General features: G+C 45.5%; 1 protein-coding gene across 3 annotated transcripts in view; it reads right to left on the minus strand.

Annotated features, from left to right (window-relative positions):
- SPRED2 (sprouty related EVH1 domain containing 2) overlaps nt 1–27,600 on the minus strand; it is a 123,597-nt gene that overhangs the window by 59,203 nt on the left and 36,794 nt on the right. The window contains exon 1 of one of the 3 annotated variants that reach the window (XM_005212901.5): nt 1,410–5,064. The exons of the other annotated variants lie outside the window; for them this stretch is intronic. Coding sequence (XP_005212958.1) covers nt 1,410–1,426 — 17 coding nt within the window. The 5' untranslated portion in view covers nt 1,427–5,064. Of the gene's footprint in view, nt 1–1,409; nt 5,065–27,600 lie in introns of those variants that run through there. 3 annotated transcript variants of the gene reach the window in all.

Consider the following 27,600-nt stretch of genomic DNA (forward strand, 5'->3'; position numbering starts at 1 on the left):
CCACTCCAATATTCTTGCCTGGAGAATTTCATGGACAGAGGAGCCTGGCAGGCTACAGTTCATGGGGTCGAAAAGAGTTGGACACAACAGAATGACTAAACAACAACTAATCTATAAAACAAACAGAAACACACGGAGCAGACCCATTTCGTGCTGGTTCACCTTATCATCCCAATTTCTGAGTGTATTAAGATAAGTAAATCTAATACATTTACTGACAGTTTAAAGTACACATACCTCAAGGAAAACAAGTCATTATTACGAGCTTTACAAGAAAGGGGAAGAGAAAAAAAGACTGCCTTTTTTTCCAGCTTGATAACCCCAGATCTGTTTAACACTCTCCAAGTGATAACAGAATTTACCATCACAGACAGGGCTGCTCTACAAATACTAAATCTTAGGCAAATTTGTGGGCAGTTGTGTTTCGGGTCCTGACCCAGTCATTCTGGACAGACAGACCAGAAAAGTATAAATAGTACTGCTATAAACTAACCATAGCATCTGTCCCCAACAAGTAGGATACAAAAAGTATTTTTATAAAATATGAGGAGACGCTGAATGGACTGTCAACACAGATAGGAATGTTTAATACACTCAAATAAACAAGATATGTGCCTTAACTAGCCAGGCATTGTTTAAATTTAGTGAGTGAAGAGAGGGTCAGACAGGCGACACAGCCTCCCAATTATGCAGAACAATCCTTCAGATCATGTGAAAGCTATAATTAAATGTTGGTACCAATCTCCTCCACTCTTTCTCCCACCTAGAAGTTAATGCATGAATTCAGTATGAGCAAATTTTATTTTGCAAAAAAAGAATTCACTTAGTAGAGGAATCAAGCTTTCTGGCACTAAGTCATCCATCTTGGAGGAGAAGAAAAAGCACAATATTAAAAACAAAAATCCAACACAATAAATACAATAGTTTTATCATTAGACTACCTCCTTAGTTTTTTTTATTCTTCTGTGTGTTTGTTTTAAGCTACCCTTTATTCTTTTTTCTTTATTCTTCTGTGTGTTTGTTTTAAGCTACCCTACTCCCAGCCTTAAAAGGTATATACCACCTCTGCTGTTTCCTAGGCAGTATCATTTAAGGCTTACTAAAAGGTTTGGGTTAACACCATTTCTATCTGAACATGCAAGGAGAAATTTGTTTCCAGAAAGGGAGATGAGTGGATAAGAGATCTGTGTCGATTAAAAGAACAGTGGTTACCTGTCTGTCCTTGCACGTGGGCACGCGCACGCACACACACACACACACACACACACACACACACACACACACACTTTAGTTACTTAAAATCAGAATAATTCCCCCTCCCTTAAAAAATGTTAAAAGCAGACGCCAGGAAGGTTAGGCAGAGGAGAAACCACAAGAAAATAAAGTTCATGTAAACAGTAAGCACATACCTGGCGGGTGATGCCATTTCCTCTACATTGTAGAGTCCAAGTGCTGGATATTAGCATTATTGCTACTACAGTGCTTCCGATAAAAATGGATCAGCTCTTGTGGACCTGAGAACCAGCTGGCTGCTTGAGAAGTGGTTTCCCCCATATATGATTCAGTCTCCTTGACAAATACACTGCATCGCACTGGATGAGTCATCCGAGGGTTAGTCCGCATTTTATAGGCCTGTTGTGTCATTACTCACATTCAACATCCTGCTTCTCAAAAGTGGAAGCTGGAAGCCTGACAGCTGACAGATGCTTTTTCCAATTAAAATATTGTTTAAAAAAAACATTCCTGTAAGTTACGACGATCAATCACGGATGATACTGTGAAATGACCAGGGGAGTAACTGGCAGAGCTCAATGCCCAAGACTACAGTCTAGAGAACCACAGTATACGTTGTTTATCTGCCCCATCCCCGAATAATTTTGTTCAGGACTGAGAACAAAGACCCCTCCCCTCCTCTTTTAAGTTGTCAGTGAAATTAGCACAGGCATTTTGGTTCTTATGTTGTATGGTTACCAAGTTGCAGGAGCTTTGTGGAAAAAAAAAAAAAAAAAAAAGATACATGTCAAAATTTTGTCCCTGGGATAATGCTGTTAGGTGGGTGGTGGCACTGTGTTTACAAAATGCCTAAAGAAAAAGTATGCTTGGGATGAAATGCTATAACATCTGAGACTTGTTATGAAATATTTTTGGCCCCCCAAAAGGGAAGTTTAAAGAAATGTGACAAAATCTTGATTACTGTTGCATCTGTTTCGTGAGTATATGGGAATTGTCTCCATTATTCTCTCTTCTTTTGAGTACCTTTGACACTTTGCATAACAAAATGTTTTCAAAAACTAAAAAAGAAATTCAGTTCCCGTGGTCTAACAGTACTGACATTTTTCTAGTTAGTATGAACTCACCATACATGTCAATGGGGGCATCATATGTGGCCCGGTGGGTGTGGGGGCTCCCAGCTGGAAGGCATGATACACGTGTCCTGAGGCCACTGTGAGGGCTGCTCCCATCCCCTGAACCAATGCCTGGTGTCTTCACCTCCCAAGCCTGTCTGGTGGCTGTTCCTCACGCCTTCTTTGAGGATATAAGCCCCAGCTTCGTTGTGAGCTCAATGTTGACATTACGAGGGAGAGGTGACCTGCCAGCTTCCTTATATGGTTTTGGAAAGTCTCCAGTTGAGGTTATATAAGTCTGATTTGAGTCCTCTCACACCAACCAGGTGGCACAACGTTTGCACAACTTACTTTATACTCAAATTGGATTACTTAAACCACCGGAAGGAGGAAGAGAGCTTTGATTTTATGGCCAGGAAAAAACCATATATGGAAGCTCCAGTGTATGTTACAGGCAATCACTCTTGAAACTAGATGTTGTTTAAAAAAACATCTGTGTCACTAGGTACGTTCTCAAAGTGTGACAAGTCATCACAGGACACTGGAAAGACAGAGGTCCTAGGATAGGAAAGGAGGAAGGATCAGGCCGAGGCTCCCACCTCAGTCGATAGCCAACCCAGTCCTCAAGGGACTGGGCCCAAGAGGGCTGCAAACCGGCTGCAAACGGTCATGATGGCCCCCATACCACATCACGTGACCCTCACAAATCCAAATGTTCAGAACCGTGTGGCCCGGAACTGAAGCCTTTCTAGTTTTGAGATTCTTTCCTCAATTAGACTGTAAGCTACAGGCTTATCAAAAGGTCCCCTTGATTAAAAACAACCTTTCACATACTTGCAAAGTAAAACTGACCTTAGCGCAACAGGTAAAAATGGGCGGGGGTGGAATTAACTTCCAGCCTAATCTGAGTTTCCATGAGTAGTGAATAAATAAATCCATAGTTCATTAAAGAACTATACAATTCATATTTCATTAATTAAAAATATAAGAATAATAACAGTAATAATGTAAACACAAAGAATGAGAATATGACAAATACGGTAAAATGTTAACAAATGGAGATTTGGATATAAAGGAGTTCTTCATACTATCCATTTCACACTTAGAGAAAAGTTGCAAGTTTCAAAATAAAGTTAAACACAGAAACACAAGAAAATATATAACCCTTGTTACCAAAAGATGTTTATGGATTTAATAACCACCATAGTTTTGCTGCTGCTCCCCTCCCCTATTAAAGAAAAAAAAACTTAGACCTAAATGTAAACATTAGGAAGGGTTTCCCTGGTGGCTCAGTGGTAAACAAGCTGCCTGTCAAGGCAGAAGATGCAGGTTCAATCCCTGGGTCAGGAAGATCCCCCACAAGAAGGAAATGGCAACTCACTCCAGTATTCTTGCCTGGGAAATTCCATGGACAGAGGAGTGTGGCGGGCTACAGTCCACGGGGCTGCAAAGGGTCGGACACAACTTAGTGACTCCACAACAATGAACGTTGGGAAAGCCTCTGAATTAGGACCCTTCACTGGGTCTTCCTCGCAGACAATTTAATAATAGGCTCCAAAACCAAAGTGAAAGCTAAACAACCCCCCCCCAAGCACACATTTTGGGAAGAAAACATTCTATATCCTCTAGAATATTATTTGCTTGTTTAGTCTTGCACCTCACAAACTGATTTGACTGCAGGAACCCCTCACCCATTTCTATCATTGAGAGTTGAAGAAAGCACTTTGGGAACTACTGCTGTAGATCATGGGTTACAGAATGCTTCCCTCCTCCCAATCTTTAAGTCTTCTTCAGAACTTACCTCACTTGTAACAACAAAATAGATGTCCAGACTTGATTTCTGTGCTTTATAATGGAGATTTCTATTTGGCTGACTTCCTGGTGGCTCAGACGGTAAAGAATCTGCCTGCAATGTGGGAGATGCCAGTACAGTCCCTGAGTCGGGAAGATCCCCTGGAGAAGGGAATGGCAACCCACTCTAGTATTCCTGCCTGGAGAGTCCCATGGACAGAGGAGCCTGGTGAGCTACAGTCCATGGGGTTGCAAAGAGTTGTACACGCCTGAGTGACTAACACATACACACACATGCTGATGATTGCTGGAGGTTTCCCGACCACCCAACGGTGCCCTTGCCACCGTCCGTGCCAGTTGAGGACCCTGCACAGGTGCAGGGCAGGCTGATGGCTCACACTGGATGTTGGTGTTTCTGTTAAGAGGGGGCAGTCCCTGGGCAAGAACATCTGAAGGAGCAGCGTGGGCCCAGCTCCACTTCACCTTACTCATTATCAGTACTGGGCCTTGGAATGTGAAAGCCAGCCTGGAAATCTCTGACTTCTTAATCCCCTAGGTCTTCACACATTCATCTCTTAGCACTGATTTTGGGGTGTTAAGAAGCAGAACTCGCTGGGAAGAACATTTTAATTCTTGCAATATATTAAATTATATAAGAGTTGTAGCAATTATCTGATGTATGTATGGGGGGGGTGGTGGTAGCTAAAGTACAAATACTGGTTAATGTTAAGATTTAAAAGCATAAAAGTAAATGTGAATGTCAATGATGTAGATACCAAAGACTGTGTGTGTAGTGGTAAAGAACTTGAAAGTGAAAGTGAAAGTCGCTCAGTTGTGTCCGACTCTTTGGGACCCCATGTGCTATGCAGTCCATGGAATTCTCCAGGCCAGAATACGGGAGTGGGTAGCCTTTCCCTTCTCCAGGGGATCTTCCCAACCCAGGGATCAAACCCAGGTCCGCATTGCAGGCGGATTCTTTAGCAGCTGAGCCACAAGGGAAGCCCAAGAAAACTGGAGTGGGTAGCCTATCCCTTCTCCAGGGGATCTTCCTGGCCCAGAAATTGAACCAGGATCTCCTGCATTGCAGGTGGATTCTTTACTAACTGAGATATCAGGAAGCTTGAGCCTGGAGTTAAATTATCTTGGTTCAAAATCCTGTATGGCCCTTACTTATGTAACTTCTCTAAGCCTTTTCTTCTTTGTAAAATGGGCATAATACTATTAACAACCTCAGAGAAGCATTCTGAATGGGATAAATGTGATCATACACAGTAAGTACTTAGCATATGGCCCGGCCACTTACAGAGCATTCGTTCATTGATGCAAACAATGATGAGGATGTCTGCAAGTTTTATGAACCTAGACTGTCAGGGGCAGGCACATCGTGGCCAGTCACCACACTGGTCTGGTCACCTATCATCTGTGGCCGCTTCAGAGGTATAAATGCAGAGCTGAGTGGTTGTGACAGAAACCATATGGTCCCCAGAGCTGAAAATAGTTACTATTCAGACCTTTACAGAGAAGGTTTTTCGACCCCCTGGTGACCACCATTTGGGTGGATAAAGAACCAGGTCTTCTCCCTATAGAAGTTTTGGTCATTGCTCCCTTATTCTGTTTAATATCTCAATTTAGAACCAGATGCATGAGTATTATTTATCTGGTCCACATGAGCCGTGTAGCTCATGCTTTCCTTAAATGTAGAACACTCACCATAGCACTCTGTCTCATGGCGGGTGGGGAAATCTACAGAGCCTGAGGTTGTCTGCTGGTCTTTCCTGCCTCCCCTCCTTCCTGACCTCCCCTATTTCAGAGTCCAGTGACCCCAGCTGATGTGAGTCCACAGCTGTAATTCTCCTCCCCCAAGTCACATCTGTGCATTATGTTGAAACCACATGTGTCCCCAGAGCCTCAGGCAAGAGGTGAAAGATGATCTGGAAGAGGCATTCAGGAAGCTGTGCCAACAGAAATGAAGGGTGCTTTCAAGAGAGCTGGACAGCCATGGGCGGGATTTATACTGCCTGAGGGGCCTTCAGAAATGGGGGGCTTCTCCAACATGGCCGCTGCCCGCAGGAGTCCAGGAAGGAGACTGTGGACCAACCCAGAAAAATGAAGAATACGCCTCAAAGGCAGGTCCCAAGATGTATCACTGCATCCATCGTGCTATTTTCTTTGGCAGGAATGCTTGTTTATTTGGGGAAAATAAACCCACAGCATTAATGGATAACACAGGTGAAGGGACTCTTGGGACTGGTCTCTGGGAGAGGAAATTTGAACAAAAGAAACCATTCACACTGCTTTCAGTTAGTTATCTTATTAAAAAAAACAAAAAACAAAAAACAGTCGTAGCCAGCTGCTGGGACAGAGACTGTATCTGGGGTGCACTTTAGAGTCTTTCTGGAGGTCACTTGCCTTCCTGGCAAACATCAACATCCCTGTGAGGCCAGTCCAATAGAAAACGGCCTATGTTACATACTAAAGTGAAGGATGACGGCTGGGCCGGGGCTGGTCAAGGAAAAGAAGGGAGGCAGACGGTTTCTGTTGTTACATCTTGAGAGCAGCAGTTCAGAGATGGCACACAGAGCGACGTATATCCCTTGAAGCCAAGTCAGTGTTCAGCTGTGTTCTTTAAAGTGTAACTGTCTAGCACAGGGGTAAAGTAAGACTCTCCAAAGCTCATGGTTAATTTAGGGATGTCTTTGCTAAGAGGCGGAAGATCTGCAATGATTAAACACATATGAGCTATTAACCTAAGTAGATTTTTTTTTTTTAAAGAGACCACATGATGTGAAAACCTTTCAGAGCTGGGCTTATGGATTCAGAAGTGAAGTGAAGTCGCTCAGTCGTGTCCGACTCTTTGCAACCCCATGGACTGTAGCCCACTAAGCTCCTCCGTCCATGGGATTTTCCAGGCGTGAATACTGGAGTGGGTTACCATTTCTTTCTCCAGGGGATCTTCCCGACCCAGAGATCGAACCCAGGTCTCCAGCATTGTAGGCAGACGCTTTACCGTCTGAGCTACCAGGGAAGCCCTATGGATTCAGCCAGGTATCTTCAGGGAAAGGCAACAGCAACTCACATTTACCCAGTGCCCATTTGAGGTGGGGTGCTATATGACTATATCAACACAGCCACAATTTTTGTTCCTGGCCTGTGTGGAGAAAAGAGGGATGAGTGACTAGGTCGACTTAGGTTAGATAGTCTGAGTTTTTTCAGAACAAGATGTTCTACAAACAAGACTGATAAAAGAAGAAGGACTCTGAAATACATCAGAAATATGGCAACGTCACCCTGGAAAATTACTAAAAGAGCCATGGACTTGATGAGCAAGGAATACATAAAAGCATTCTGGGTCTGGGTCCATGGTAGGGCCACAGGCCAGGCATCCATCAGATCATGTTACCTTCCAGACTGGACTAACAGGGCAACAGGACTTGGCCTCAGAGATCTGGGCTGGAGACAGAAGCCACACTTCCAGGGGTGGAACTTTAAGTTCAGGGGATGAAGTCGCCTCAAGATGTAGAAAGACACACATACATACATACACACATAATCTCTCTCTCTCTCAACACACACAGGAGTGCCTAAGGGGTAACTATCTAGTGAACTTGACATCCGCCAGGCTGAACAGTGAGGTAGGTCTATGCTTGAAATCTCTGCTTAGGCTTCCCTGGTGGCTCAGATGTAAAGAATCCACGTACAATGCAAGAGACCTGGGTTCAATCTCTGGGTCAGGAAGATCCCCTGGAGAAGAGAATGGCTACCCACTCCAGTATTCTGGCCTGAAAAATCCCATGGACAGAGAGGCCTGGCGGGCTACAAGTCCATGTGGTCACAAAAAGTCAGATACGACTGAGCAACTAACACTTTTTCACTTCTTCACTTCATGCTTGAAATCTGCTTAATACTTGAGGCTTATTCCTCAAGGTACACTTGTGTCATGAGGATCACAGCACAGACTGAACATACTGGACCCAAATCTCCATCAGTTCAGCTCGGCCCACCCTGCTGTTTTCCTAACTTGCAGCCAGAATTAGATGCGAAGCCGCTCAAACATTGTATAGTTTCAGGGATAGTCTTCAGACTTGAGACTAACCACTCACCCTGATTGCTGCTGGTCACCAAAAAATTATCCAAGACAATGGTAGCCACCTGTTAGTCAGATGGCTCTACAGATATTTGGCTATGGAAACAGAAATCTTTTCTGGGAACTCCTAACATAACTTTTTAATCATCCGCCTATGTACATAGCACACATGCATGAAACTCTGCAAATTTATTCTATTGGGAAGCAGTAGCTTGGGCCACAAGTAGGTTCCCTTGTGGCTCAGCTGGTAAAGAATATGCCTGCAATGTGGGAGACCTGGGTTCGATCCCTGGGTTGGGAAGATCCCCTGGAGAAGGGACAGGCTACCCACTCCAGTATTCTGGCCTGGAGAATTCCATGGACTGCATAGTCCATGGGATCGCAAAGAGTCGGACACGACTGAGCGACTTTCACTTCACTTCACAGCTTGGGCCTGACTTTACCATTAGTTGTATGACCTCAGGATGCAGAGAGCCTTCCTTGTGTAGAAAACCCAGGGCTTAAACTACTTTAGTCTCTCAAGCTCCCAAGTTGTACAGAGAATGGACTGATAACAAGAAAATTGCCCAGTGATGCAGAGAAGACAGGGGAGTGGAGAGCTGGGCCATGCCAGAGGATCAAGACTGAGGACCTGGGGGCACAGCTATGTTCCTGACTCTGGATTTCAGAGGCCAGCTTAAACTAACCCACTTGTTTAAAGGATATGAATCTCATGCCAAAGCTAGAACTGACTTTTCCTTACCAACATTAGTCAACAATAGCAGCTAATGTCAACATTAGCCACGCTTGTGTTATAGGCAGGTGCTGAGCCTTACAATCTCACAGAACTTTTAACCACAGACAGACTGGAGAGGGAACAGCCTAGCATACCTTCTTCTCCATCTTCGTGGCTATCAGTACCACAGTGACAGCATCTCTCTAGGATTTGCATGTTACCTTTGCCATTAGACTTGAGATGCTTTAAGTTTTTTTTTTCCTTTTTTTTTTTTTTAACTTTTGTAGCTCAGCATATGGCAAATGGTAAACCCTTGGCAGATTGAATTTCTTTCATTCATTCAACAGACACATTATCCTTTATTGCTTAATAGAGGGTGGAGATGAAGATAATAGAAAGGGAAGAAATGACAGAAAGGTGGTGACAAACTCTTGAAATGAGTATTTTTTTCTTCATTACAGAAGTATTAGGTTTACTGCAGAGCATTTAGGGAATACGAAGAAAAATATTCACCTGAGTGACATCTCGGTGGTAGAACTTAAGAGCGTTACCTGCGTCTAAAGTTATGTGATGCATGTTTACTAATTTAAAGTATTCTTTGCCACTACCTGAATCCTGTTAATAAATAATTGGGAAATAGTATTTTCCTGTTTTTCTATTTATTCATTTCTGATTTAAAAAACACAAAAGATAATGTGTGCAGGGCTTAGCCAGATTTTTTTCCCCCCATTTTAGTTCAGCATCCCCAAAGGGCAAGTAAGTAATTTACGGGTTTAGCACCTTATAAGCCTTAGAGGTGCTAGTGCTAAAGGATCTGCCTGCCAATGCTGGAGACATAAGAGATGCGGGTTCAAACCCTGGGTCGGGAAGATCCCCTGGAGGAGGGCATAGCAGCCCACTCCAGTATTCTTGCCTGGAGAATCCTCATGGACAGAGAAGCCTAGCAGGCTACAGTCCAAAGGATCACAGAGTTGAACATGACTGAGCGACTTGGCATGCACACAAGCCTTAGATGTTAACTAAAAACCAGAAGAGCAGTCTAGAATTCTAAAATGAGTCTCAGAGGTATCTACTTCTACACCAACCACATTTGACAGAGGAGGCAACCAAGACCAGTGGCCACGTTTCTTATGCAGATATAGCCGTACCAGCAGGAAAGCAATGGGCCTGAGACCTGTGACACTCAGCCCATCACTCCCTACTGAGAATTGCCTACCTGGCTGAACCCCAAACCATCCCTACATTCTGTCACACTGTTAACTTCTGGTTTTTGAAAAGCATCCAGATGATTCCAAAACAAGAAAAGCAGATGACAGTGTCCAGAATATGTCCCTGCACTAGAATCCTCAGGTGGCAGGTTAAGTAAATCACCATCAGGTTAGCTAAAGTCACTCATTATTCTGTAAAGTGCTTCTGATTATTTAAAAACCGGGCCAGTGAACCTGAGTTGGGGCTTGCTGGTCAAGGTACTGCAACTATCAGATAAAGACTACAGATCACTGCCACAGGCACCCACTTCTCGAGGTCTATGTAGGGAAGGCACAGGTGGTGAGCACACAACTTGCTTCAGGTGTCTCCCTTTCCCAGGAACCCCAAGAGTGGTCACGATAAAACCCGCTGGAAGAGGGGAGGAAAGAACTCAAAGAATTTCACCAAAGGACCTTGCTCTGGGTGGAGCTAGTTAAGGTGAAGGTGGCTTCTAGGGAAGTCTCACATATTCACGGTTAACCTTCCAAATTCAACCTGCTCAGCCAGAGAACAGAAGCAAGAGGCTGGGTATATTTAAAGACAGAAGAGGCTCTCCCTCTGGAGGGAACACAGCCCCAGTGTCGGCAGGGATCTGGGGACCCTTCGTCCACGTGTGTCTCCTGGTCCACTGCTTCCCTTGATGTGACTCTGGTATTTAAAGACGCAGTACAGGGACTTCCCTGGAGGTCCAGCAGCTGGGACTCTGCGCTTCCACTGCAGGGGGTACCGGTTCCATTCCTTGTAGGGAAACTAAGATCCCACATGCCATGTGGCATGGCCAAAAAATGAAATAAAAAAAATAAAGATGCAGTACACATTCATCTCTCAACATGGACTCTAAATGCTAGCCGACCACCTCATTTCCTGCTCCATCGTAAAAACAGTGGTCCTAAAAACAAACAAACAAACAAACAAAAACACACAAAACAAAGCAGTGGTCCTTCTTCCTAAGGCTGGAGGGAGGAGGCAAAAGATTGCATGCTGGCCTCCTATAGAACTGTCAAGGGTACTTATGACCACGAGTGATTTTCATCATGTGTAAAGCTCAACTCAGAGGAGGAAGAGACCTGTGGGAGAGATAACATGCCCCTGATCGAACCTCAACTTGACCGGCACCCACCCCTAGCACGGTACTCAGTATGGCACTCACCGGAGGAAGAGCAGGGACAGAGGAGGACTTACTCACTCTCTTCACTTGGTTGCCATTTAAAAGGACAGCCTTCAAGTCTGGATGGCTAAGATGGAACAGTGAGGGGGAATGGACAATGAATGCGGGTCCCACCTATTTTATAAATGAAAAACCAGAAAGTAAGCCCCAAACGCACACACTGGAATAAAATATAAAAGGTATGTTTGTGGCAGAGCCAAGAATAGGTCCTGCGTGTCCTTGAATTTCATCTTTCAGAGTGCTTTTGAACAAGGTTTGTTCCTATGTGTTCTTTGTTTGAAGTCGCCCCAAATATCCTCTCTGCTCCTCTTTCTCCACTCAACAGGGAGAAAACTGTTCCATGGACTTCATTTGTTTGTTTCCTTCGGGCCCTGAGGAATTGTCTCTGCTACGGAGAATGTGCAGGATATGAAGAGCAAGTCTTAACATTAGAACATTCCACATTATGAGGGTGGGACCAGTTCAGCTCAGAGGGATTCTGCTGCCACTGAATAGAAGCTGAAAATAAACACAAACATAGACAACACGGTGCACAGGATGCCAACGTTTGCAAAAGATTACACCCAGAGAGACTAGAACAGGAAGGGAAGCCACGCCCACCCTCCCCAGCTCTACCCACCACGCCTCCTCCTTGGAAGACAGCCGCTAACTGTGCAGGAGGACACAGGCAGCCCACTTTCCCTGTCCCCTACATTTCAACTTTGGATCTTGTCAGCTTGGTTTATGTTTCAGCATGAGGAAGGGGGAATGCCTATGGGCGGCCGAATAGCACCAAATATTTATAATCTACTGCTGAGCAAGGCATCATGGGAAGAACATGGCACACATTCCCTGGGCTGGCCAGAGCTTCACTGGCCGATTTCACAACAGACCTGGCCTGTTTAAGTAAGGGTAATCTGTAAAACAGATTAGCCAGGGCATAGTAAGTAATCAATTTATCTGCACAATGTTAAGTATAGATGTATCTATTCTTTTTGACTTAGTTAACTCTTCTGCTTAGGTAACATATTCATGATTCATAAATCAAACTATAAAAAGGTATTCTACCATGACATCCCATCTGTCCTATTCCTTCTTCCACCCAACAAACCTGTAGTAACCACCTTTTAAAAGTTGTGTATCCTTCCAGGGTTTACGCAAATTTATCTTTTCTTACCCTTTCTCACAAAAAAGGTAGCATGTCATTCACATGTTCTGGATTTTGCTTTTTATCCACTGGAGATCTCTCCACATGGGAACAGAGACAACTGATTCATTCCCTTTTTACATTTGAACAATATCTACTATAAGGATGCACCATGGTTTACTTAACTGGTCCCTTATTAACGAACATTTAGGCTCTTCTGAACCTTTTGCCCTTGAAAACAATCTTGTGATGAACAACTTTATATATCAGAGTTGCCTTTATACATTAAGATGCCTACTTACTGCTCTGTAACTATCTGACCATGGTACAGAGATAGAAAGAAGATCTTACAACTGCAAATCCATCTGAAATCAAGACAAAGCCCCTCTAAAGCAAAAACACACACAATTATGGAAGTATATAAGAGGACACTTTGATTTGGTATGATACATATAGACTCCATCCATATTTATAGAAGGAGTGAGATGGAATTCAATTATTATTTAAAAGCTTGCTCGTTCTACATTCTTTTCCTTCTCCTGCTCACCAACCCCCACCCAAAGCCTCACCATTCATTCATTCTAGGGGCTAACCATTCTAACAGCATTCTATCTCACAGACCCTGTGCCCAAGCAATGACTATGAGGTGTCTGGTGCTACCTGAGAGAGCAGAGAACAACCCTGTCTGTCCCTGGTCATTATCTGAACCCAAACGCAAAGGTCCAGCTGGAGATGCAGGCACAGAGCTATCTGCACCCCTGGGGATGGCTGTAGGCTGCTCCTTGCATCAGAGCCTACATCCCAGGTAAACCCCCCCAAAGTCAACAGCAAACGGGACCCCTCAGCAGAGCCCAGAGAGGGCCCAAGGGGCAGTCTGAGCCCTTTCCAGACACCGTCTCCAGCACAGAAGCAGGAAATTCTAAGCTGTTCATGGAGCTGACTCATAATCCTCTTTTCACAAGCATCCTGAAGGTTCTATTCTAAGTTTACCAAAGGGAACATGCCTTCAGGAAGAAGCAGAGCAGCACAAAAGTGGTTGCGGCTGGGCCCTCAATGAGCATTTCCTCCATGACAGGTCAAGGTCCCACCAGAAGGGCTAAGAAAAGTACCGAAGAGACCAAATGCCATTTACACCTTCTTGCAGAGGTCACACGCATCATTACCTGTGTTTGCACACAGTGATGGCTTAATTACCCCAGGGTTATGGTCAAACATTAAAAATGAATTATGCTTCTTTGGGCCCTAATTGGAACAAACCAAATGTATAAGAGTATTTTTAAAATAAATGGGGAAAAAAAAAACTGAACATGGATTTGCTATTACATGAAATTACATAATTACTGTTAATTTTCTTGGGTGTGACGATAAGTATTATGGTTATATTTTTAGGTCATTATTTCTTAGAGATACATATTGGAAGATTTATGGATGAAATGATGCATGAAATTTGCTTTAATATACCCCACCCCACCTTATTGCCCACCTCCCCCCCTCAACAAAAGTGTGTGATGAATGACTGCTGAGTCGTGAGTACATGGTGTCCATTATACAGCCTTCTTTATCTTTGAGATTATGTAAATCACTTTATAAGAAAACAGTTGTTATAATAGCTAAATTCCACTGAGACCTCACTACTGATGAGACCAGGCAGCTCAACCCCTAGGGGTGATAGGCTGGTCACCCCTTTTGGGTGACCACACAAAAGCAAGTCAACTCAGTAAATACCCATAACAGAAGAGTCTTTTTCCTGTCAAGTAAGACATGGTTCTCAAACCCGGCTGCACGTTGGGAGTTCTGTGGGTTTTGTCTTTTTCTTGGTAATTGTTTGAGGGCATGATATGGTTTGGATTTCTTGATTTTTTTTCAGTTACTTAGGCAATTCTAATGGACAAGCAAAGTTTGAGAATCTTTGCTCCAGAAACCTGACAGAGTGGCTAAGGAAAAAGAAGTAAATGTGAGAGGACGGGACAGCTGGCTGCTCTCTGCTTGAGTCCGCCTGTGACCGCCCCCCGCACCTTAGTCTACTCAGTTGGCTCTCCAGGGCCCCCAAGTTTGGGGTCCGGGCCAAGCTTCCCTGAATTACTGGTGCAATTAAAGATGACACTAAAGCTATATAGTTAAAACAAAACAAAACAAAACAGGGACTTGGCAAATAGATAAAAACCAGAAGCTGGGCCTACTTTAAATCCAGACAAGCAAGGACCTGTTATCTGGCTTGCAGTTCACAGGCAGTGTTCCACTGACTGTACGCCCTCACCCACCCAGCATTAAGGGCCAACGTGTGTCCTGCTGATGCCAGACTGTGTTTGTTACAGAAAAGCTTCTGTGGCTGGTTGGTCTTAGGCAGCTTAATGGGTGAGAGCTGCTGGGCGATGGAGCCCTAACAGCTGGCCTTATTCAAAGCAGAGAGGAAGTGGCAATTCTCCTCTTGGGAGTGTGAGCCTCACCTCACAGAGGGACTGGGGAAATTCTCCTGCAACAGGTGGCATATTCTGCTCTACAACTGTGGGCCTGTGCCCACATTCCTGTGGCAATGGGGTTCATTCTGGTGTCATTCTCAGGGCCCTGGGAGAGGTGGGGGGCTTCCATCTGTGGATGCTCCTCATGGATGGGAACCCTCTGACCCTCCCTCATGACTACCCTGAAGTATTCCCTCTTTACACAGGACAGGCAACGCGATGACACCATCATCAGCCTGGCCATCGACAAGCAGAGCAAATTCCAAAGCCTATTTCCACAGCCACATCCTCCAAGATAAAGTGCACACGGCACCACGCGCTCTCACCTGTAGGAAATCATCCAAAGGCTTCTGGTGGCCCAGCCTTCCTGGATGAACCTGTGAGTCACCATGAGCCTTAGGATACAAAACCCTTGAACTTCTCTTCTATCGCTTCACGGGAACATGCAGCTGTCCTCTGCCCTGGTGAACCTCAGCTGAGAGCCACTCTCCAGCTGCTCCATGGAGCCCAGAAGGAGAGAGGGGTCCTTCTCATATGCCCAGCTTTAGAGTCCCGGTGAAGAACACCAAGCTGAGGACCCTCACCTACAGAAACACACACGCACACACAGACACACACTCACACCTTCAGATTTGAATTCTGTTTATCACAAAGGGTAAACAGACCTGGAAGACAAGTCAACCCAGGGCCAAAGCCAGACTTTAGCTTCTACTCCTTGGATGCGGGACACCTCCTGCTCCCAGCCAGCTCCATCAGAAGCTACACAAGTACCTAAGGCAAGGCCAGCTCAGCTGGTAGTTAATACAGTGGGTGTGTGTGCATGTGTGCCAAGTATCTTCAGCTGCATTCGACTCTGTGCGACCCTATGGACTGTAAGCCACCAGGCTCCTCTGTCCAAGGGACTCTCCAGGCAAGAATACTGGAGTGGGTTGCCATGCCCTCCTCCAGGGGTCTTCCTGACCCAGGGGTTGAACTTGCCTCTCCTGTGTCTTCTGCGCTGGCAGGTGGGTTCTCTACCACTAGTGCTACCTGGGAAGCCCACAGTAGCTGTAAACAAGACTAATTTTTACTTCCAAAACACAGCCTGACAGGTCTTAGTCAACACTGCCCACTCACCCTCAAACCCCTGCCTTTAAAGTTTTGTCCTAGAAGACTCTTGCTATTGTTTCAAAGATGCTGTCCCCGGCCAAAGCTGCCTGGAATCCTTCTTCTGAAACTACCTTCATGGCTAGTCTTATAATAAATGAGCCATTAAAAAAAAAAGCGCAATCTTTACTTTTTGGCTAAGCACGATTTCTTAACTTATTAGATCCATCCACTAAAGCTTATTCTTGACTTACTCACCAAACTTAGCTCTGATGAACTTAAGGCCATTTCCAAAATCTACCTGCCTTAACAACAGAAATATTTAATATCATCATCTTTTTTTTTTTTTCTTCTGAAGAGTTCCAAAAAGGTTTCTGAAAATGTTTCAAGAATTGGTTGGGAGATGGAGATGGGTATGGAGGCTCCTGATCACAGCTTTGAAAGATAAATGCCAAGTACTAAGGTATATACTCAGATACAAAACTATATGCTCTGATACAATTGCATTATAATAACCAAAAACTCAAGCTATATGCTCATATCTTATGGTACATTTTATGTGATTAAAGTCCATTATGCAGCATCAAATGGCATTGTCATTGTTGTTCGGTCGCTCAGTCGTGTCCGACTCTTTGCAACCCCATGAACTGCAACACATCAGACTTACCTGTCCTTCAGAATCTTCCGAAGTTTGCAAATGGCATTAATAGTAATCATAATGAAATGTTAGTTGACACTGACCTGACGTGCCAAGGACACTGGGCCTCTGTGTGTCCTCTTGAAACCCCACAGCAGTTATCTGAAACAGGGCCTGTGAGGATCCACCCTTTACCGGTGGGGAGACTGCCACCCAGAGAATGGAGAACCCAGCCTATGAAGCCACAGAGCAGCAGAACCAAAAGAGTGGTCTGACTCTGGAGCATACAGCTCTCAACCCCTGGGCGCACTGCCAAACCTCACCCAGTCAGCAGCCACCAGCAGAGCTGCCCTTTATGCACTAACCCAGCAGTGGCAGGGCACCCTGGAGAGGCAAAGAGAACATCTATCAAGGCAGTCCTGGGCCTTCCACCACGACACATGGGGAGGAGGTTGTGTAGCACATAGCATTTCAAAGACCGGGTGAGCAGCTGTCCTCCCAGCAAAGATCAGAAGCACCCACGATATTCAATTCTCAGCCCGGCTAGTTCAGCAACCCAGGACTGAACCCTCCCCTGGTGTCTTGCCCCAGCCTACACCAGTGATGGGTAGATAACCAACCAATGCTTGTACGGAATGGAGCAACGCATCCATGGGCTGGTCTGGGCGGTGCTGAGAGACACCCTATGGTTAAACACTTGGAGCTCGAGTCGCACAGTCCAAGCTGCTCTCCCTGCCCCATCGATTTCTAGCTGAGTTCTCAGACAACTTATTTCATCTTTCTAAACTGCATTTTCTCCATCTGTAAAATGGCGAGACAATGGCACCTACTCTGGGGTATCTTAAAGTCTGTGATGCCAATTAAGTGTACGTGTAACAAAGAGCATCACACCAGAGTAAGCACTTAATAAATGCTGCTGCCGCCGTTAAGTCGCTTCAGTCGTGTCCGACTATGTGCGACCCCATAGACGGCAGGCTCCCCCGTCCCTGGGATTCTCCAGGCAAGAACACTGGAGTGGGTTGCCATTTCCTTCTCCAATGCATGAAAGTGAAAAGTGAAAGTGAAGTCGCTCAGTCGTGTCCAACTCCTAGTGACCCCAGGGACTTCAGCCCACCAGGCTCCTCCGTCCATGGGATTTTCCAGGCAAGAGTACTGGAGTGGGGTGCCATTGCCTTCTCCATAATAATAAATGCTAGTTCTCAGCAAAGGTTCAGTATACGACAGACAGTGCGGACCGAAGATGTAATAATCACAGAGTACCTTGGGGCATGGTTCTCCTCCCCACTCCACTGGTTAGCACCGGTGCCCAAGCAGAGAAATTCGACTGTGTCATATCCTTTGGCAAATGATAACTATACAATCCATCAGGTTCTTCCTGGACCTCTGAAGTCAACCTGAAACTCCTCCCTGTAACAGGGAATTACTTGGGGCTTTCAAACACCAGTGGAATTTCCCCCTTTTCTCTTGAAAGGCCGTCCTGACATTAGGAGGTTGGCTGTGGTTCTGTACTTCTCAAAGCAGGGGTTTCCTAAGCTTCACATCTACTTCGCGTTTTCCCAAGATATGTTACATTTGAATAACCACTCTAAAGGTGGTAGGGAGTGGGGGAGTGTTACAGACCTGGGGACTGGTCTAAAATAGTGGCTTCCCAGGCCCATCTGGAGGGTTCCTGGGCTGGCAGCTACTGGAGCCTGAACTGGGGGCACAGGAACAACCTAAACAAGAGAATGAAATGAAAAAACAAGCCCCCTGGACCTCACCACGCCTTCCAGGTCCCAAGATGACAGAGAGGAAGAGCTGTGAATTTGGGGGGGGGGTGGGGGGGAAGGCTTCTTCCCAGAAGCCTAAGGAGAAAAAAGTCAGTGAGGAGGGGTGCTTTTGAAAGGATTTTTAAAAATTCCTGCTGCTGCTTATTAAGCTGTTAACACTCTACCTGGAAGAAGGGTGTCTCACCCACAGCCCTGAGCGGTCTTAGGTTAGGGCTGGTCACCCCTCAGCCATGCCACCAGGGAGAGGAGCTTCTAGGACTTGTATTCACCTCGAAGCCCCACCTGGCAGCTGACCTTACAGCACCATCCTATAGATTGTAACGTGAGCCCCACATGTGATTGAAGTTTTTCTAGCAGTCACGTTAAAAAAGCAATGAAACCGTGGCAAAACTCATTAGAAAATAGAGATGACATAATCCAGTATATCTAAAATATTTTCGTTTCGACACTCATCAGGACGAAAGAATTACCAACGAGGTATTTTACATTTTTTTTCTTGGTGCTAAGGCTTCAAAATCCAATGTGTATTTTACACTCACAGCCCGGGTTGGGTTCACACCAGCTCTGTTTCAAGTGCACAGCAGCCCAGGTGGACAGCAGCTAAGGCAGTGCGGGTCTAGAGCAGTGGGGCTGTTCCCGATCTGGTCACCAGAATTGCCAAGGGGGAGGGGGCGGCGCCTGGTGCAAAACATGACACCCCAACCCCACCTGGGAAGGGCTCAGCCAAAGGCCCTGGCTGTCCTCCAAGTTCCGCTGCGGCGCAAGGCGCCACCCACACAGCCTGGTCCCCACGGCCTCTTCCCTCTGAAAGAATTATACAAGGCTTCCATTTAAAATAGACCCACCAGTGGCTAGCTTGGGACTGGTAAGCACAAAAAACAGGGAGACCAAAGACAGTCTCCCAGAGGTGGACTCACTGGGCTGAGGAGTAAGGTGCCCAGGCCTACTGAACCAAGCTGGTCTAATTTGTCTACTGGGTCTGAGCTTGGCCCCAAGCTTCAGCGTGACTCTTCTCTTTTTCTTTGAGTAGTCATGAACACCGTGTATACCTCATCTGTGAAAGGAAGAGGAAAGGCGGAAGATGATGCAAGAATACATTATGGTCCTCTGAGGGGTACTTTCAACACTTCAAGGGGGCAGAGATATTTCTAGAGCTATTATTCTGCAGTGGATATACAGCAGGGGATTTACTATCTGTTTGTTTTTTACATTTATTTATTTGGCTGTGCCAGGTCTCAGTTGGGATGTTAGTTGCGACATGTAGGATCTAGTTCCCTGACCAGGGTTTGAACCTCGGCCCCTAGCATTGGGAGCATAGTGTTAGTGAGTGGACCACCAGGGAAATCCAAGCAGGGCATTTAAATGTCCTCAGACAGGGCTCTATGCAGCTGTCATTTTATCTCCTGAGGACCCTGGCCAGAAAGAGGCCACCTTTAACTTGGTGGAGGTGCGCTGACCATGCCCATCAACATCCCCTGCAGGTTCCACCATCACCTGGGCTTCCAGAGCACAGGGCTAAGCTTTTCTGGTTTAGCCTTACTTGCTGGGAAGCCTAAATCGAGATCCTTCAAAGGAAAAGCCTGACACACCGGGTATGGAAAAGTTCTCTTATCATTTGGAGAAAATAATTTAGGGCTGGGTAGATAAACATGTACAGGAAATACTTCTATAGAGGTCTTGATCCTCTGAAGATTAATAACCCACAGAACTGGAGACCAGCCTCAAACTCGGAGGAAATAGGCAAGTTATAAAAACAGGAAGAACGGGAAGTTTATTTTTGGATGAATATTTGTTCTAGTGAAGCTCTCGATCCTGACAAAAACCTTGATCTGCAGGTCATTTGCTGTGGTGGAGCAGCTGCAGCGTGTGTTTCCACAAGCTGTCCCACCAGAGATTTCCGGGTCTTTCTGGAAAGGGCCTCGCCCCACTCCTGCAAAACATCTGCCTCGCTGCCACCACTCAGGGCCTCTTTCCTCCCACATTCCTGCTAGAAAGCCTGGCCATCGCCACCAGACCCCTCTGCTTCTGTCCCGAGGGCTCGAAGCTGGCCCATCTCCCCCCAAGTGTTCCTCTGGGCTTCTGCCATGTCTGTTCCTATGTGATATGATCAGCCTTCCTCCACGACTGCCAGCCCGCCTGGCCCCACCAGCCTCTCCGTTTCTCAGTCTATAACCCCTGTCACCATACCTTCCATGGCTCCTGGTTGCTTTGAGAAGAAAAGCCAAATCTCTTCCAGTTTGATAAGAGAGAGCTCTACAGAGTCTGGTCCAGCCCATCTTTACAGCCCTAACTCTCTATGTAGGCCTGGCTATGTGATTTGTGGGACCCTCGAAAATGGAAATTAATTTGTAGGACCCTTTGTTCGAAAATTATTAAGGATTTTACAATGGCAAGAGCAGAGCATTAAATTGTGGTGGGGACCTTGTAAGCTGAAGTGCCATGCGATGGCAATGGCTGCACATCCATGAGGCGGGCCCCCACCAACCCGCCTCCCTCAGACCCACCCCAGCAGGCAGTGGGCATGGCCACCACTAAGAACCCTTCTCACCCTCCTCACCCTCACTGCCCAGCATCCCTCCCCTCCATCCTCTCAGGTAACCAGTTCAGAGGCCCCTTCCACTGGTTCACGGTATGGTTTAATCTACCTGTCTCTCCTTCACATCTGAGTTAGGCCAAGAGTCCCAGGGCTTCACGTTCATTGCTTAGCCATTTCTGCGCCCTTCCCTCCCACCTTTCCAGAACAAAACTTGGTACACACATTAGAAAAGAAAGTGAAGTGGCTCAGTTGTGTCTGATTCTCTGTGACCCCATGGACTGTGTAGCCTGACACACTCCTCCGCCCATGGGATTTTCCAGGCAAGAATACTGGAGTGGGTTGCCATTTCCTTCTCCAGGGGATCTTCCCGATCCAGGAATCGAACCTGGGTCTCCTGCACTGCAGGCAGACTCTTTACCATCTGAGCCACCAGAGAAGCTAGGTCTCTACAAATTTCTACTAAATAGCCACTAGGAATACTGCCCTCTGCCTCTAACAGCCAATTACAAAGCCTCCTATGACCTTGCCAAGTGACCTGTTAAAGGAATAATTTTTAAAAAATTCCCTCAAGATTTGCTTTTCCATAAGAGATGCCCAGGTTCTCCAGAGAAATAATCACACGAGTTTTGAGGATGTCTGAACAGGAACTTCCATTAACCACCAGTTATGAAACCTACTGGCTGGACACCAAGGCTGCACACACTGACTTTGGCAGTAGCTTCACAAGTGGCCCAGCTGGCACAGAGTCAGAAATCTCACCACCCTGCTGGCTGCAGCCAGCTCTGGGGGGGTGGGGTGGGGGTGGGGGTAGGAATGGAAGAGGGACAGGAAACAGGAGAGCCAGGATACCCTCCCACCTCTCAAGGGGAGAGGGAGCCATGTTTAATTTATGCCCTATAAACTATGAATGGGAAGTTAAGTTCAAGACAAGAAACTTGGGTTCTCACCTAAAAGCTTGAAATGGTTTCTTGTTTCCATTAACATGATGAACTTCTCAGGGAAAATGCTTATGGGCCCTTAAGTTCCTTTTGAGTGAAGAAGCAGAATGAGACAAGGGACAGAAAAGAGGGACAATGATCACCACTACCCCTTAAAGGTTGACCCAATATTTTATTCTTTAAAGAAGAAAAATATTGGAAATCCCAAACAGCTTTCTACATATTCAGGTGAGGTAGATTTTTCCAGCAATTGTCATCTGATCATTCTTATGGGAGATGGTGAGGCTGAGGAAGGGAAGGATATTATATCAGAAAGCACAGGTATTAACTATATGTGCCCTCTGGTATTAAAAGATCTTCAAGGAACCTCCTCTCCCAATAAGTCACTCAGTAAGAATAATCATAGTAACAGCAGCAGCTATGATTGATGAGCAGGTTAATCACGGGGTGAGGGCTGGACCAGTTGTTCTCAGTCACATCTTTCCTGGCATTGAGATCATCTATACTTTCCTCATTTATTGGTTCCCCTGTTTATTGTGCAGCTCCCTCTTAAGAATGGAAGGTTACCTCTGATTACCCAAGACCCCAGCCCAGTAAGGTCTTAACATCATCATGGATTTATTAAGAGGATATCTCCTTCCTTACAGTCTGGTTCCCAGTTTAGAGAGAAATCAAGGCTCATGGTGTGTGTCTAAGGAAGGACATTGCAGGTTTTGACTCTTCGGATGTCACTCTGTGGGTGTTGAGCACTTCGTTGTTTCAGAAATTTCAGGCCTCCCATCTGTTACAACACCCCCTCAAGAGCCCCGCTTTCCCTGCCATGCAAACATTTCCCACTGTTGGCTCTTTAAGAGGTACATTTTTTTTTTAACCTGAAGCTGATTTCAATATTAAAGAAAAATAACTTGATTGTGAAGTATTCAGCAAATACTCTGAATATCTAAAACCCCTATATGTGGAATCTAGAAAAATGATATAGATGAACTTATTTGCAAATAAGAGAGACCTAGATATAGAGAACAAACTTAGGGATATTACAGGGGTAAGGTGGAGTGGGATGAATTGGGAGACTGGGACTGACATATATACACTACTATATATAAAATAGATAACAAGAACCTCCTGTATAGCACACAGAACTATACTCAAGGCTCTGTGATGACCTAAATGGGAAGGAAATCTAAAAAAGAGGGGATGTATGTTCATGTATAGCTGATTCACTTTGTTGCACCGCAGAAACACAACATTGTAAAGCAACTATACTCAATAAATTAAAAAAAAAAAAAAAAATACAATAAAATAAAGCCTCTAAGTGGGGTCTGGGGGGCCCTCCACTGTGATGGGGTAATTTTGTGGGGAAGTATCCTAAAAAGGGTTAGGGTTAGGGTTAGTTCTGTAGGGGGGGTTATGTGGTCATTCACTGCTGGTTTCCCCAGCTGTCAGTAAAGAATGCAGGAGATGGAAGTTACAAATGGCTACCAGAACAGTCTCCTCCTTAGTCTATGCTCCAGCCTCTCGGCTGTACTTTTTGTGTAAGGAATATAGACACCATTCTCCAGCTATGACCACGGAAAAAGCAGTGGGAACTCCCTCCATTAGAGGCTTCTGAGTTTTTTATCTAATAATTTATAACCTTCATCAATTATTTTTCACACAAAATGATGGCAAGCATACTTAGTTCTCAGTTTACTGAACGGAAAGTATCAGCTAAATATACTCAATTCTGATATGAGTGAGTGAAAAATAATGCAAAAATTGCAAATATACTGGGTAAGTGCTTCCAAATTATATTTGAAATAAATAGGACTTAAGCTGGAAAGGTTGGGTAATACTGCACATGTAAACTCCAGAGTGAAGATACTATAGCATTTAGTTAACCAAAATTAGAAATATTAAAGTAATGAGCCCTATGAAACACAGACTGCAGAGTTGTTTCCAATTCAGGATCTGTCTAAACTAAAATACTGGGCTGGAGGAAGAACAAGCTGGAGTCAAGATTGCCAGGAGAAATATCAATAACCTCAGATATGCAGATGACACCACCCTTATGGCAGAAAGTGAAGAAAAACTAAAAAGCCTCTTGATGAAAGTGAAAGAGGAGAGTGAAAAAGTTGGCTTAAAGCTCAACATTCAGAAAACGAAGATCATGGCATCCGGTCCCATCACTTCATGGGAAATAGATGGGGAAACAGTGGAAACAGTGGCAGACTTTATTTTTCTGGGCTCCAAAATCTCTGCAGATGGTGACTGCAGCCATGAAATTAAAAGACACTTACTCCTTGGAAGGAAAGTTATGACCAACCTAGACAGCATATTCAAAAGCAGAGACTTTACTTTGTCAACAAAGGTCCGTCTAGTCAAGGCTATGGTTTTTCCAGTGGTCATGTATGGATGTGAGAGATGGACTATAAAGAAAGCTGAGTGCAGAAGAATTGACGCTTTTCAACTGTGATGTTGGAGAAGACACTTGAGAGTTCCTTGGACTGCAAGGAGATCCAACCAGTCCATCCTAAAGGAGATCAGTCCTGGGTGTTCATTGGAAGGACTGATGTTGAAGCTGAAACTCCAATACTTTGGCCACCTGATGTGAAGAGCTGACTCATTTGAAAAAACCCTGATGCTGGGAAAGACTGAGGGCAGGAGGAGAAGGGGACGACAGAGGATGAGATGATTGGATGGCATCACCGACTCGATGGACATGGGTTTGGGTAGACTCTGGGAGTTGGTGATGGATAGGGAGGCCTGGTGTGCTGCAGTACATGGGGTCGCAAAGAGTCGGACACGACTGAGCGACTGAACTGATACTGACTAACTAAAAATGCAAATTTTAACCTAAACATATAAGTTTAGGTAAAAAGGGAATCTACAAACACTGAAAAACTAGGGAGAGCAAACATCTAAAAGCCACCCTGAGTTAGCAATCAGGCTGGTGTCAAGGCCAAGGTTAGTGCATTAGCCAGCCTTACCCAGGAGCCGTGTGCAGGCCCGTGTATTTTAACACAGTGTGTTTGGAGGGGAGAGGTTTAACCTGAGTCAATCCAGAGCATACCAAACTGAATCTGAGCCCTTGAGGCAAGGATCTCCCATTAGGGGTAGGGCCAGAAACACTATCAGTGCCGACAAAAGGTGGATGAGGTAATGCCAGCCCAGGGCGCCTTGAGGGCGGGCCGTACCATCCCCACATCTGCCTCCCATCCGTTCTGGGAGGTGCTCAGATTAGCCAAGGTCCTGGCCACGGGCTTGTGACTCCATTTCTGGAGACTTGTCAAACAGTGAGGACCTTCATGAACAGCTAGCTCTGCAGTCTACCTTGGTGAGGGTGTCTGGGAGGGCCTAGTGTCCCTCACTGGGGGGTTTATCATGTGCTCTTAGGGGCTGTTATCAGTGGCAGAGGAAGTCCCTCGGTTTCCTCTGCAGACTCTACCAGCACAGACAAGGGGTCAAAACGAGGGTGGAGGGAGAGGTGGTGAGAAAGTAATTTTCCCCTTACATACACATACTCTCTCCTGGTGTGTCCTTGGTTATTTCCTAGGTCCCCAAAACAAAACCCAAACTCTTGAGCATGTGGTCCAATATTACAAATTTCTGTACTTTTATCATGTATTGAGAATATGTTATTATAAATTTAATCATATGATCTTCCTCAGTCTAGCGCCCATGCTCCCCCACTGTGTCCCTGGCTGAGAGGTAAACTGCTATCCTGAGCAACCACACAAGCCACCAATTCAACCAGTGTTCACAAGCAGTGCAGGCCAATCGTCTAGGGATCTGTCTCTGGTGGGGGAGGGGGACACGAGACCCCACATTTCTAACAGCTCCTCAGGGATGCTGGCCCTGTGGAGCGAGCTGTGGGCACCAGCACCTGGCCATCCTGACTGGCCAGCTGTTCCCTCGCTCCACCTTCTCAGGCCCCTGTCCCTCTTTCCTCTGATGGGTGAAAAGGCCCTTTGCCACAGAGCTGTGCCCCAGCGTCAGGAATTCACCTGGCAATTCTCCCTTCTTCTTGCCCCAGCAGATGCCTCATCCCCCTTCCAGGGGCAGCAATACAAAGATAGATTAGTCTTTTTTTTTTAAAAGGGAACATCTTGCCTTGGGAAGCACAGTCTTTCCCTTGAAACTTAAAAGATTCTGAAGACACCCTACTTTTACAATTAAGAATAATTCTGCTATTTTATTTCCCTCTTACCTCCTAAAAGTGTGTTAAGGGGCAGGAGGGAGACTCATACTTTGAACTTTTGGGAAGGAAGAGGACAAGGAAACACGTAGATTTTTTGAAAACATTAACATAGGGTTCAACTTCAAACTTTGTTTTAGCCTAAACACCTCAGTCTCCATAAGTATCTAAAACTTTGTCAAATAACAGATTTCTAGATTTGAAAGCAAAACAAATCCCTCCCCATCAACAAACACCTAAAAAGAAATGGAGATTTTGTCTTTCTGCCTCAGGGGTGAGGAATACCAGTGCCCTCTCATTGTTCCATTAATGTGACAAAACAAACAATTATCAAGAAACTTTGGCAGGGTTCTCAGCAAGGTACAAGTTCAGACAATGGCTGAAGGCATTTCTTTCAGGTACAGAAATGGAGCTGCTCAAACTTGAATGAGGTCTAAGAAGCTATCAGCTATGCACAGATTTTGAAGGAGCTGGAAATCCTGCAGGGGCAAAACTGCATAAGTTTAACAAAAATGTAGTACATGTTTAATATCTGGAAAGTAAAGCAAGTTTGTTGAAGAAATATTTTAAGCAAGCAAAAAAGATATATTCTGCCTGTGATCCACCATCTAGAGAACACTACTGCTGACAAAGCAACCTGCAATCAAGAGTCTTAGTTGGACAAAGCCGGGTATCCTGATTCCCTGGTGGCTCAGTGGTTAAGAATCCAACTGCCAAAGCAGGAGATGGGGGCTCAATCCTTGGGTCAGGAAGCTCCCCTGGAGAAGAAAATGGCAACCCACTCTAGTATTCTTGCCTGGAGAATTCCATGGACAGAGGAGCCCGGCGGGCTACAGTCCAGGGGGTTGCAAAGAGTCGGATACGACTGAGTAACTTGCACACACACACGTCTGATGGTCTGGGGAGAGGAACCAAAATCACCTTCAGAGAGAATGACTGGTGAGCCAGACTTGACAAAAAAAAAAAAAGGAAAAGGAGAAGTGTTTCCTGAAATAACCAAAGCTGCACCTGGACCCAGCCCTTCACCACAAGATCATGCAGCAAAACTGAAAGAACGCTATCTCCAGAGGTCACTGACTCTACTATGGAAATCCCCACCCCAGTCTCCGGATGGGGGGAAGGTGTTTCCTCTACTGGAGGTCAGTGGCAGTCCTGGCCATGGCAGGGGCTGGAGAGAAGCAGCACTAACATGGTCTAACATGGCCAATACAGTGGCCTGTGGAGGGCAGCAATGACATAATTGTCAAGAGGGGCAGTAAAGGGCTGGAATGGGGGGACACCTGTAGAGATGCACGGGTTCTACAACCCTGACTCTGAGTTCACATCCAGACTCTGTCAAAAACTGTGGGGACTGTGGGCAAATTACTCTGTCTCTGTAAAAGAAGGTGGAGCACTGAAGAATTGATGCTTTTGAACTGGTGCCAGAAAAGAGTCCTGACAGTCCCTTGGATTGCAAGATCAAGCCAGTCAATCCTAAAGGAAATCAACCCTGAACATTCATTGGAAGGACTGAAGCTGAATCTC

Source organism: Bos taurus, chromosome 11 (genome assembly GCF_002263795.3).
Source record: "Bos taurus isolate L1 Dominette 01449 registration number 42190680 breed Hereford chromosome 11, ARS-UCD2.0, whole genome shotgun sequence".
In the NCBI taxonomy this organism is placed as follows: domain Eukaryota; kingdom Metazoa; phylum Chordata; class Mammalia; order Artiodactyla; family Bovidae; genus Bos; species Bos taurus.